The following is a 13,106-nucleotide window of genomic DNA, read 5'->3' as shown; positions in this document are numbered from 1 at the left end:
ATATACTTAACTGTCATGAGAATACCACAATGTGAATAAATCTGAATACACCTTTTTTAATTTGGGTTAAAATTTATTCCAGATTTTCTTTGTGAGATCCATACATTTTTGCCATTTCCTTTAATATTGTGATCCACCAATATTCTTCAAAGCTTCTCATCACACTTTAGATAAGGGAACACTATTCATTATTAACTAGTCGCTTATTAGCATGCATATTAATAGAATATTGGCTGTTTATTATTACTTACAAAGCACTTGTTAATCCCTTATTCTGCAAGACCATATTGTAAATCCCTAACTCTACCCATACCTAACTCTACCCATACCATACCTTACTATCAATAAGCAGTTATTAAGAGTTTATTGAGGGATAACTCTTAATATAGTATATAATTATAAAAAGTTAATACAGCGAATGTGTTCCCTAAAGTGTTATTATAATTTATTATTGAAAATGATCTAAATATAACATAATGTGACGTATGGGCTGATTAACACTCAGTGCATTTGACAGTATAAACCCCTTAAGTTTATTAAGACTAATGTGACAAACTGATTACATATACAGGCCACAGTCTATGACCACATTAGCTCCCATCCACACAGAATTCCACCCCAACCATGTACGTTATCTGCACACATACAACTGAAAGGAGTTCACACGTATCATTCACACAGGTACCATTACAGTTATTAGAGGCAAAAACAAACAAACAAAAAGTAATAATTAATGTATTTTAAATAACTTGTTCCATTTTCAAATTAAACATAAGAAAAACAAACAATATGAACCCATCTGTCATTTATCTCCAAACACCCTAATAAATTAGGATGTGTGGAAAAACATAAACATGGAATCGTAGTAGAAATTTAGATGTGCTGCCATATTTTCAAATTCTTTACCTTCACATGGTGATCCATATTTTCAGACACCCCTAAGAGGGTGAAAAGCTTGACCTTGGCATGAAGAAGAAACTATTCATGCATGCAAAAAACAGTTTGAAATAAGATGAATTAAAAAAAAAAAAAGCTGCAAAGATTAAAAGATTAAAAAATACCTCTCATTCCATTACAACACTCTGCTGCGCCTGTTCTTAAAGTCAACATCCTCAGCCAAGAAACCTTTTGAGATAAAAAGCATTTCAAATACACCATGTACAAGGGTCCATGATTAAACATATGCGTATATATATATATATATATATATATATATATATATATATATATATATATATATATATATATATATATATAAAACGACCTAATACTAAACCAACTCACTTAAATATAAGAGCTGCAAACCATATATATTTAAATTGGCATTAAAAATTGGTATTATAATTACTTAAATTTCATCTACACTTGCATTTAATTTGATCTATATACAGTGCAGTTCTTATAATTTTATGCAAATAAATAGCTTAATCCAACCAGAGATCAACTAACCCCCCCCCCCCCCCCAAAAAAAGAAAAAAAAACTATTTTAATATAACAAATCATATAACTAGATAATATGCTACAGTAACAAAATGTAAATGGAAAGGGACGCTGGACTAGGACCAAGTCAGAGTCCTATGAATATATCAAAGAGAGATGGTCAAGTGACATTAAACTCCTTCAGACAAAAGATCTTTCATTTCACTGATTCACTGTCCAATGACGTTGGGATGGGTATGTGGGAGTTTTATTCCCCCCATAACAGACCAATTACAGATTGTGGAGAATATATCTGTTGGAGCACCAGATTGGTAGAGACCAGACAGGAACTCTACTTCTGTTGGCAGTGATGATCCTAGTTCTGTAGAGTAGGTTTGAGAAGTTTGCACTCCTCTGCGGTTGCACCTGTGAGAGTCCTGGGGTCAATAGGGGGGTGGGAGTTAGAGGGAGCGGGATGGGGGGAGGAATGTCCTTTACGAAGAGACTTCACTTGAGGCTATTGAAGCCTTAATGCCTCTTACGCACAACTGCGATATTAACTAAACTGAGTTCGTCTGACCGCTGTTGGAGAACTCAGGAAACTGAAGGGTTCTGTGTTTCCATTGCCACTGGTTCCTGAAAATTATAATTTGTTGATTATTCTCAAATGACAATGATGAAACAAAACCAGATGAAGACAAAATACTTAAATTAGAATCAGAATTTCCAGTCTGACTGGAATCTAAAGCATATTTTGGTGGAAAAGTCCATTAACTAAGAGTTGGGGATGGGAGACGGACCTCTGTCTGGTTTTCTGAAGGCACCGGGGTGGTTCCCTCTTCGGATGACACCTCCATCTTCTCTTCATCTAAACCCTTGCGTCCCTCCACACCGTGCTCAGCTTCCCACTCCTGCAGTACCTCATCCAGGTTGAAACGACGGCGGTAATTCACAAAGAAGTTTTTCACTTGAACCACAGATTTGTTACCGATCACATCAGAAATGGCTTGAAAATCCCGTCCATACTTCCTTATAGCTGAGAGAGGAATGAGAAGATTGTCCAGAATTTCACTGTTTAAAACATCCTATTTAAAGAATCCTTCATTATCCAGTAAGACCCACAAACATTTGAGAAATGTGGTCAAAATTACCTTGTACTGCGAGCAGCTGCTCTTCTGTAGTCCAGCGGGTATTAAATTTCTGATTAGCCTGAGGAAAACAAAGCACATTTATACCCTTTTGTGAATAAAATGCATAAAATGGTAAATACGGCCCTCTGTGATATAAGTGTGCTGGAAAGTAATTCTAGAGAATATTATTACCTCAGTTGGCTTAAACTCATCGACGCCTGTGTCCAGCTTTTCTCTGAGGGCACTATTGTGCTGTTTGATGTTCTGAATCTGTAAAAAGAGGTTAGGGGTTTTTTGCATCATTTAAAACTTTTCAGTTTTAGACTGTCTCATACCTCTAAAACTGTCTGCCAGATTTACATCTAGTTCTGTTGATAGTCTCAAATAAAAATGTGTTGAAAAAAGTGATGTAAAAGTAATACATCACTGAAAAGTAATAAAACGCTAACCTGTCGTTTTATGGCAATGAGCTCCATATCCAGCTGTCTCAGAACACTAACTGCGGCTGGGCCGCTGCTAGACATTGCCGCCACATCATCAGAGTTTAAATGCATTCCTTTAGGAGGTTTCTTCTTCGCCCTGTTTAGGTTCCTTCCAGCAATTCCTTGTGGTTCCTTCTTAACATGCATGGACTTCTCTGCAAGATTCGCTGGCTACAGAAAAACAGCAAAAACACAGAGTTAGTTAAATCTGTGATCGACTTCAATTATGTTTATTGACATTCACATATGCACAGTCAATGAGCATTCCACATGAACAAAATAACAGATTGTTTTTTTATAAATACATACATAACACACACACACACACACACACACACACATATATATGTACATATATATGTAGTATTGTACCTTCGGCACAACTGCAGGTTTTGAATCTTGTTTCTCAGGTCCAGATGTTCCCTTAAAAAGATCAAATATTTTTTTATTGAGATCCTGTAAGTAGTAAAAATAAAAAACACTCGAAATAATTAAATAAATGAAAAGATATATGCAATAATTGAAATTACATTTGAATAAGATATGGTAATATGGTTATTACAGGTTACATGTACTTACTATACTAATAATAACAAATGATTCCTAAATCAAGGGTTAGTTCATCTAAATAAGGAAATTAGGCTGCGTTTTACTCACCCTAGGGGCATCCTTGGTGTATATGACTTATATATATATATATATATATATATATATATGACAAATCCAGTCAGAATTACATTAAAAAAAAGTCTAAAAATTGTCTACAAATATTTATATATATATATATATATATATATATATATATATATATATATATATAAAAACGCAGTCAGAGGGTGTTGCATTCCTTCAATTCCTTCAAAAGTGCTTACATGCTCTGGGTGTGAACAAAGGCCTCCCATGGCAACTCGATGCATTTTGTAAAAAAAATATTCTAGAAAAATATTCTTATTCAAAATGTAATAATCACTAATCTGACTGAAGCAATTTGACACATGCTGACTGCAATGATAGAGCATGAAAGATCAAATACAATTTTAATATAACTCTGACTGGATTCATCTGAAAGGAGAGAGTCAAATACACATAGGATGAATCTGGGGTAAGTAAAACACAGCCCAACTTTCATTTCTGGGTGAACCAACCCTTTAACCCTAACCCTAACCATATCGTAAAGTACATGTAGTTCATCAGTATTACTCACTACTTAAATGTTTAATTAAATAATTATTAGGGCTGCCCTCGACTAAAGATATTCCTAGTCCACTAACACACCTGCATTTTAGCAATTAGTCGAATAATCGTTCTTTTATGATATTAATATAAAAACTTGCGTATATACAAGGAAAGGTATAGTCCAAGTTGAAGTTTAACCCTTCCATATGACAGAATATGCTAAGCATGATGTTAGCGCGTTCAAAATGAAAATGAAGCGCTTAAAACAGAATAGTAAAGCGTTTAAAGTATACAGCGCTTACGCACACAAAAATCAGTGGCCGGAACATTATAGGCTAATTATAACATAAAAACAGCAATCAGACTGCCTGTGCATTTTAATAATTTATTATCAAAAATATAAACTGTAACAGTAACATGTCAAAAAAAAAGAAAACAGTTTTGAATAAAATAAACAAATTCGTTCTTTAAAATAAATTAAATAAACGTATTAGTAACTTAGGTCTAGTACAAAACAAGGCAAAAACAAAACAAATAAATACTGTAGCAAAAACGCTGTTTGGTATAAAATTACAGTGGAAAATGAATATAATTTGTATATTGTTCAAAAGGAAAATTAACAAAAACGAACAATTTAATAAATGCACATGGCACATCGCACAATGCCATAAACTTAATAAAAAAGAAGGCGGCAAACAAATCAACAGCCTAAGTATTTGATTAAATTGTTTAGAACAACTATATTTAAGACAAAATGTGGAACAAATAATTTAAAGAACACTAATAATCAAAAATATCAGAGCAAAGCCGCAAACTGCCATTAAGACGACGAGTCTTGACCTGAAACGGCAAATTGCAAACATCAGACTAATTTTTCTTACAGAATAAAAAACAACTTCTGCATTATATGAAAACAAATAAATAAAAATAATATGTATTTATTTATTTGTATAGCCTAATTGTTATAAAAATACCCGTTTTTTTATATATATATATATATATATATATATATATATATATATATATATATATATATATATATATATATATATATATATATATAGCCTAAAAGATAGCAAACAGAAACACTACAAAAAGGTAATTAAGCATTCTTACCCAAGCTTTCAATTCGATTTATTTTTTTTTCATATTATGTGAGAGGAACACCAGCTTGTCTACATTGTTGGGAAGAAGGGAGCTTCTCGACTTGTTCACAATGAAGCCGGCCTTTGAAAAGATGTGCTCTGATGGAGTGGATGGGGAAGGGATACAGTGGAGGCGCTTAGCTGCTTTAGCGAGCTTTGGATATCGATGTTATTTTTTTTGCCACCATGCCAATGGTCTCTAATCGACCTTTGTTTTATCTGCCAAGTACATTTTTAGTTCTTCCTTCTCTTGCATGCTCCTCCTCATCAAGTGCGCTTTGGTATACCGCGAGGCACGGGTTCTCGTTGATCTCTCGTTGCTTTGATGTCTGCGCAGCCCCTGATTGCGTAATTTTTTCACGTGATTTTATTTTTGTGACTTACCACCTAATGAAAATGTATTCGACCAAGCCCTCTTCATATCGACTAACGTTTAGTCGACTATTTGGGGGCAGTCCCTAATAATTATACTATAACAAGGTCATCATAAAATAAAGCATAACCTAAAGTATTACCAGAATGTTACTTATTTTATTGTTTTATTTCAATCCAAACAAGTCACATAAGTATGTAAATGTAAAACTAAAAAGTTGGGCACAATAATGTGCAGAAAAATATGTCCATTTATATTACCTCTTTCTTCTCATCCTTATTTGGCTCTAATTCAGCATCCCTTGGAGAGTTGCAACTATTTTCTTCTCCTTCATCATCACTACATGAAAAAAGTTTCAAATATGACATTTCCTTTTCAACAATGACAACATATTCTAAAAACAGATCATGCTAGCATTCCATGACAGCACAACTCATCTTTGATCAAGACTTTTAAAACCAGAGAAAACACAAAAGGAAATAGCAAACATCCTATTAATATCTTCAAGCCATAGCTGACCTCTCCTCTCTGTCTCTCTTCTGTTTGCGCGCATGGCGGTCCATCACACTCGTTTTGCTGCGCGTTTTCTTCCATGAGTAATAGAATCTAACCAGGCTTGCAATTGACTTGTCTGGAAGCTGGAACAAAAAAATACTTGTTTTTGATGGAAACATCAGACATATCATAAGGATAAATCATTATTTAATTTTATTAAAATGTAGGACTGGACAGAATCCATTTGATCTTCATATGCACCAGTGACCGTACATTAATAAGCTGGATTCTGAGGCTCCTTATGATTGGTTGTCACTTCAATATGTGAAGATGCTGCTTCTCTCAAGTGCATATTTTATTTTAATAGTGAGAGTGGGTTCAACCATCAAACTTACCATCTGCTGGATGCGGTGAAACGTCTTTCCATGAAAGCTGAAACCCTGTTCAAACAGCACCTTGTCTTCAACTGTCCACTCATCTGGAAATGGGGTGAAGTTGGGGAGATCTGCCAAAGATTTTTCAATGTTGTGTTTGTGCCAAAACAGCATGCCCAATGCCTGTTACATACAAAAAGCCATGACTTGAATGTGGGAAAAAAACTTGAAAATGTTAGACTTGTGTTTGACACTCTAAAACATAAAACCAATGCAGTAAAGAATAGTCTACCTTTTTTGTGAGTTACAACAGGTTACATCAAAAGAGTATTGAAAATGTCTGATTGTGCCTACAGTGTCTACAAAATATCTTGTTTCCTAAACTTTTGAGTTCATTATTTTCACTGCAAAAAAACAAGTATAGATTTCAAACATAACCATTTTACCTGCTCCATATTGTACCCATGTTTTTCTTTGGCTATTGCAATATACTCATCCACTGCAACGACAAGAAGAAGAAAAAAATCATCAGAACATAACTCAATATTAAATAAGTCTAAATTAAAAACACACATTTTATTTCACACATAAAATACATTTCTTTATAGACTGAATGGCATATCTAATACAATAAAATGATATACTATATTATAGTCTTCAATGCTTTTGAATGCTTGATTCAAGCCAACATTTAAAAATGAAGTCTTGGCATGGCATTTAGACATAGGTTGACGTATTCTCCTGTGTTGGCAAAGGTTTCTAGTGAGATAATGCACACTGTTTATCCAGATGAATGTTCATTCACATTCACAGCATATACAGAGGAAAAGTTTAGCCCCTTTAACACATACAGTCTTTACTGGTAAATTACTGCTAATATAATTTTATATATATATATATATATATATATATATATATATATATATATATATATATATATATATATATATATATATATATATAGATCCTGTGTGAATAGGACCATTTCAAAAATCACGGTAAATTTGTTCTGCTGCATGCCGGAAATCTGGTATGGTGCAGAAGGACTTTAAGCCCTGTATACATTAATAGCCAATATTTAATTAAAAAACAGCATTAACTCTATTCATATTTATAGAGCCAATAAACATAATCAAAAATGACTTACATTTGGCCTCTGGTATACTTGGATTTGGAAACCACACCAGCATTCCCAGATTATCTCTCTCATGGCTTGCCTTAGCTACCTCTGATGAGAGAGAGACAGAGACAGAGAGAGACAGAGACAGAGACAGAGAAAGAGAGAGAGATTAGTGGATTAAACAATAACGCATCCAATCTCTTTGGAGTTCAAATGACTGTTACTACTAATATAATTTTTTTCTGAAAGCCCTTTTCTACAAAGATTTTAAAGGGGTCATATGGCGTTGCTAAAAATAACATTATTTTGTGTATTTGATTAATGAAATGTGTTTATGTGGTTTAAGGTTAAAAAAACACATTATTTTCCACATAATGTTCATTATTGTTGCTCCTCTTTGCCCCGCCTTTCTGAAATGCTTAGATTTATACAAAGCTCATTGTTATAAAAAAGCTAGGTGTGCTCTGATTGGACAGCTATCCAGTGCTTTGTGATTGGCCGAATGCCTCAAGCATGTGCAGAAATGTTATGGCCCATAACACACTGTGATGCAGTCTCCAAGGACGATGAGACAAAAAAACAATAAAACCCATTACAAACGAGGCATTTGTTGCATCCATTGGGGACATAATTACTGATTATAATCAGTGTTGGGTGCAAAGCGTTACTGTAATTAAATTACTTATCCACTGAAAAAGTCAAGGGATAACTGCTAATTTTTAGGTAAGTTAATTAGTTATTTATAAAGCATTGCATTACATACAGTAAATAAGTTCAACAGTTTTAAAATCAGTATTGAATTTGAAATCTAAATTTACTGTCTAAAAATAAAATTGAATGCAGCGTCTTTAGCCCTCTGCACGCCAGCTCGTTCACTTTCAGTTTTTCTTGATTCACAGAGAAACCTTAAATGAAACAAATCAATCAAATCTAAAAAGGGGCTACTTTTATTTGTGTACACTGACAATAACAACAAAACATTGTGCTTCTGCTAAATAAACAAACCAAACGGTGTACTTTCTGCCGTCTAGGTCTCCTAGAGCAACTTTCTACACATCACAAACTCAGCGAATATTTGACACAGAGGCGTGAGAGAAGTGTCTATAGAAAGCCTGCATCTACTTTTAAATGAACGAATTCAAATCAAAAGTGATTATTCTCTGATTATGTAATCCATATGAAACTAAAGCGTGGCACAGTCTTTACCGTATCTGATAGCTTGAAGTGTCTACTTTTAAATGAATGAATTCAAATCGAAAGCGAATATTCTCTGATTATGTAATCCTTATGAAACTAAAGCGAGGTACAGTCTTTTCCGTATCTGGGCTCATTATATGCAGTCACCTGCGCACAAACACCCTCATCTAAAAAATAGATAATAAAATTAAAAAAAACTCAAGATTTGTCTAATTTTCATAGTTTTTGAAAGAAGTCCTACTATGAGGAATTTACATCATAAGAACAGCACGATCTAACACATCTTTATTCAGCAGAGAAAATTATTTACGTAATTTATTCTTACCTACATTAGTTAACGTACTATTTTTACATAAACCTGTATGGATTTTACTAGTTGGGCTTTGCCTGAACATCTTGTCAAACTGAAATGTATTGATTAACTTTTCTTAAGATTTTTCTCAAATTGAAAGAATAAAGAGTTTAATTTCTATGTAGGTTTATAGGGATTTTAAGATGTAGTCCAATTAGCAATTTGAATAATTTTAAATAATTACTTACTGAGAAATTAAGTTACTTTTCAGACAGAGTAATTAATAAAGTAATTTAAATACAATTAATTACTAACAGTAATTACTTTCTGAAAGTAACTTACCCAACACTGATTATAATGACTTATACTGTATTTTTACGCATTGCATATCGCGCCACATAAACATAAAACCATGTCTGCATTTGTGATCGGAGAAATGACAAACAACAAGCGCTACTCTACACTACTAAAAAATTGTGTTTGAATCATCAGTGGCTAATTCTTTAAATATGAAAAACTTACTTACAGGCTGTGAGTCAGAAGTGCCAGACTGTCCTTGCAAAGTTGGGACTAGGGGTGTGCGATATCATGATTTTTGATTGTGGTTTTTGACGTATATTTGTCGTATATTGTTCAACAACACATGCATTCACAGCAGTGTTAACTCAGCAGTACAGTTACTCTCTCATTATTTGCATGTGCTTTTAAATGTTTCATTCGCGCGCTGACCTGACCTGTGCTTATTTACTCACTGTCATGTTATCCCAAACCTGTATTAATTTTGTTTTTGTTTTTTGTGCTGAATACAAAAGAATATATTTTGAAGAATGCGGGTAACCAAACAGTTGCTGGTCCATGAAAGTCACTGTGGACCAGCAACGGTTTGGTTTTCCACGTTCCTCAAAATAGCATTTATGTTCAGAAGAAGAAAGAAACTCATTCAGGTTTAAAACAACTTGAGTGAGAAAATGGTGGTATAAATCTAAAACACTATGACAGAATGGACAGACAGCTGAATTTTTTTTGGGGGGTGAACTATTCCTCTAACGTAAATAAAACAACAAAACACAAAGTGTAAAAAACACTAACTGCTCTTGACTGAAGAAATACAGTTGCTTTAGGAATCGGTTTATATTTTTATGTTTGTTCATTCAATTTCTTGAATACTCCTGCTAAATACACCTATTGTACCTGAAAATAAAGCACAGTTTGTTTTATTTGTATATTAGGTGTAGTTGTAATGTGTATATTTGTCATTCTTTTATCTTTGTTATTAAAAAATAAGAACAAAGATTTTTATCTTTGCCCTCTTTGGCCTTTATATCTTCCATTCTTTTTTTGTTTTTGTTACCTTGAAAAGCTTTGTCTTTATAATAGGGAAATTAGTTTGGCTGTAATGCTCAGACAACTTGAAAAATAGTAAAGCCAATATGACAAAGAATTTTGATAAAATCGTGATATTTCAAAAAAAAATATTTTTCATATCGTCCACCCCTAGTCATTGTGCCACAGACACTTTGTAGGCTACTGGTTCAGGAAAGAGTCCTCATCCTCAGTAAAATGCACTGCACACCTCTGTATATTTGGGTTGAACTGTTCTTGAATAGTGTTGTAAACTTAACCACTGATTTCTAGTTGTGTCCTCTTTTGGAAGGCCAAACTAAGTAGTTTCACTTTCACAATGAGACACACAGCTCTCCACATGGCAACAGTGAGAATAAAAGTTACACTTTCTTTCTTTCCATGAATATATGAGCGGTGTTATGCAAATCTTCCCACATAGTGATGTAGATGTGTGGAGGCGTGTTTAAACAAGGTGTTTTAAGAGGGTGTGGCTGACTTTTATACTCTTATAAAGAATATCTCTTTGGATTTGAGATTTTAGACTTTGCAACTTAACAGATCTTCTTTATGCACCAAGAGCTTGTAGCACTCCAAAGAGAAAGGCGAAATTTATATCGCATCATATGACCCCTTTAATAAAAAAAAAGAAAATAATAATCATCTTTTTATATTTGGGTAAGAATGAAATGTATAAATTTGATTGAACTTAAGTCAAATCAGAATGAAGAAAAAAAAAATATGCCTGATGAATACTGTTCTCTTAACAAATATACAGTTAATGATTGACACATCAGGTGCTCATTATCATCACCTCAAGTTTCAAACATTAGTCAACCACCTAAAATGTATATCTTTGTTTTTGTTTTAGCATCTTTTTCATAACTACAACAGACCACTTTCAATGTAGGTTGCCAGCGAGACAAAAAAATAACAATTCTATTCTTGCTGAACACGAAGTGCACTGAACGGACAAACTGTTCCGGACAGTGTTTGAGGCTATCACGCCATCCACCCTGTGTTGTCAATGAACCTTCCAACACTCAAAATTCACAAACCGGTATCATAATCGGGAACAACTGCCTGATACTGCGGTCCAACTCGCATCCCGCCTGCACCTTGTGAGTGACAAAAGAACAAATAAGATGAAATGATTGCATTCATCAGAAGTGTATGAACTTGTGAAGAGCGACCGAGGCTACCACCATGACTTACCGTGCTCGTCATCACTTGAGGAACCCGAACTTCCTTCCTCCCATGAATTGTTGCTGTTCCCATTTGAAGTAAAACTTTTGGTCGGATTATTCACAGAGTTTCTACCCCTTCTTTTCCCCGATATCTCAACCGTGCCCTTCTCTAACATCGCAGGCATCGTGATAGCGAAACGCGAAGGTGCTTGAAGGAACTTGGGCTCGCTGGCTGCTCGCTATAGCTAAGCTAACTCAGCTCAACTGATCTGAAACAAATAACACAGTCCTGCACTGATGCAAACTCCCCAAACTGGCAATATAGAGTTACGAACAATTAAAAAGGTGCATCAAATGCATAATATTTCCCCCAGTCGTGTTAATAAGTGAAGTTTAGCTTTGGAGGCAGATGAAAGCACACACGGCTGCAGTGCTAGCAGTGCGGCTGATCTAGCGTTAGCTCTCTCTCTCTCTCTCTCTCTCTCGCTCGCTCTCTCTCTCTTTCTCTCTCTGATTGACCTGCTTTAGCTAACGTCAGTTCCTCTTTAAGGCAGAAATTCAAACTTCTGCATACAACAAACAGGCTAATTATTTCTCCCAGATCTACCGTCGAAGCAGCGTTTGTCTAGAAAATCAATGTGCAATGAAAAACAACTCTAGGCAACCAGAGGCAGTTGCATCAGCTGGCACTCTGTACTTGTGGACTAGTTTAGTGGAAAGCATTAATGCATCAGCAACAATGGTCTCCCACTATAGCAAATTTATCTGTTTTGCTGCACGCCATTACCCACCGCACTGCTTCCTAAAAGTCAAAGTGGTAGAGTTATCATCAAATTAGAACGTGTGGCTTGCACTTAAATGTGTTTATAGATAATGGTTAGGAAAGAGTCATGTAATAAAACAAAAATATTATTTATTTTAACAATTTTATTTGTAGTCTTTTAATCTGTTTTTGGACAAGAAAACCAGTGTCAGATATGCTCAAAGAGTTAAAGGAAAGTTCACCTAAAATAATAATAATTCTATCACTTAGTTTTTACATATAACAATGTTTAAGAGATCGCAGCATTTCTGTTCATCAACATGTTTGTATGTAGTAAGTACATATACTAATACATATTTATGAGACACTAAATCCTTAAAATGTAAAAAAAAAAAAATCTTAAGACTAAGATGATAATAGTAACAAATGGAATGCACAATTGTCTAAAAAAATACTTACTGTCTCTTCAGCCTGTGTATATTGATCCTAGGAAAACTGCACAAAAAGTCCAGTAAGTATTTGAATAGTTACTTGTAAATAAAGTTACAGTGTCTAAAGAATAGTTAATAGTAAAACTGAAATACATTGGATTACTTACTAATAATTTAAATA

At 34.1% G+C, this 13,106-nt stretch overlaps 1 protein-coding gene across 2 annotated transcripts; it reads right to left on the bottom strand.

The window, feature by feature from the left end:
* Window positions 1-1,520: 1,520 nt before the first annotated feature.
* Window positions 1,521-12,708, bottom strand: LOC113098424 (REST corepressor 1-like). Of its 2 annotated transcripts, none has more exons than XM_026263489.1 (13): window positions 11,760-12,706; window positions 11,603-11,656; window positions 7,742-7,822; window positions 7,041-7,093; window positions 6,616-6,777; window positions 6,245-6,363; window positions 5,986-6,064; window positions 3,404-3,454; window positions 2,999-3,202; window positions 2,742-2,819; window positions 2,571-2,628; window positions 2,220-2,455; window positions 1,521-2,055 (listed from the first exon to the last, which is right to left on the bottom strand). In XM_026263489.1, exons 1-13 carry the CDS (start codon window positions 11,914-11,916, stop codon window positions 2,014-2,016), a joined length of 1,374 nt encoding a protein of 457 aa, XP_026119274.1. In that variant the 5' UTR covers window positions 11,917-12,706; the 3' UTR covers window positions 1,521-2,013. The 2 variants fall into 2 exon arrangements, with proteins under 2 accessions (XP_026119274.1, XP_026119273.1); XM_026263488.1 differs by having other exon boundaries at window positions 1,522-2,055; window positions 11,603-11,662; window positions 11,760-12,708.
* Window positions 12,709-13,106: the final 398 nt, after the last annotated feature.

This window comes from Carassius auratus, unplaced genomic scaffold (genome assembly GCF_003368295.1).
Source record: "Carassius auratus strain Wakin unplaced genomic scaffold, ASM336829v1 scaf_tig00216558, whole genome shotgun sequence".
Classification (NCBI taxonomy): domain Eukaryota; kingdom Metazoa; phylum Chordata; class Actinopteri; order Cypriniformes; family Cyprinidae; genus Carassius; species Carassius auratus.
Note: the sequence above shows the minus strand (reverse complement) of the source record. Positions and strands in the feature narration are given on the sequence as shown.

Excerpts from the sequence above, each read along its gene's own strand:
- LOC113098424 (XM_026263488.1), bottom strand. The coding sequence starts at position 11,916 with ATGCCTGCGATGTTAGAGAAGGGCACGGTTGAGATATCGGGGAAAAGA. Across the intron at positions 6,364-6,615 it reads TTCACCGCATCCAGCAGATG|CTTCCAGACAAGTCAATTGC; the intron begins GTAAGTTTGATG and ends TTTTTGTTCCAG. Across the intron at positions 2,456-2,570 it reads GCAGCTGCTCGCAGTACAAG|CTATAAGGAAGTATGGACGG; the intron begins GTAATTTTGACC and ends TTCCTCTCTCAG.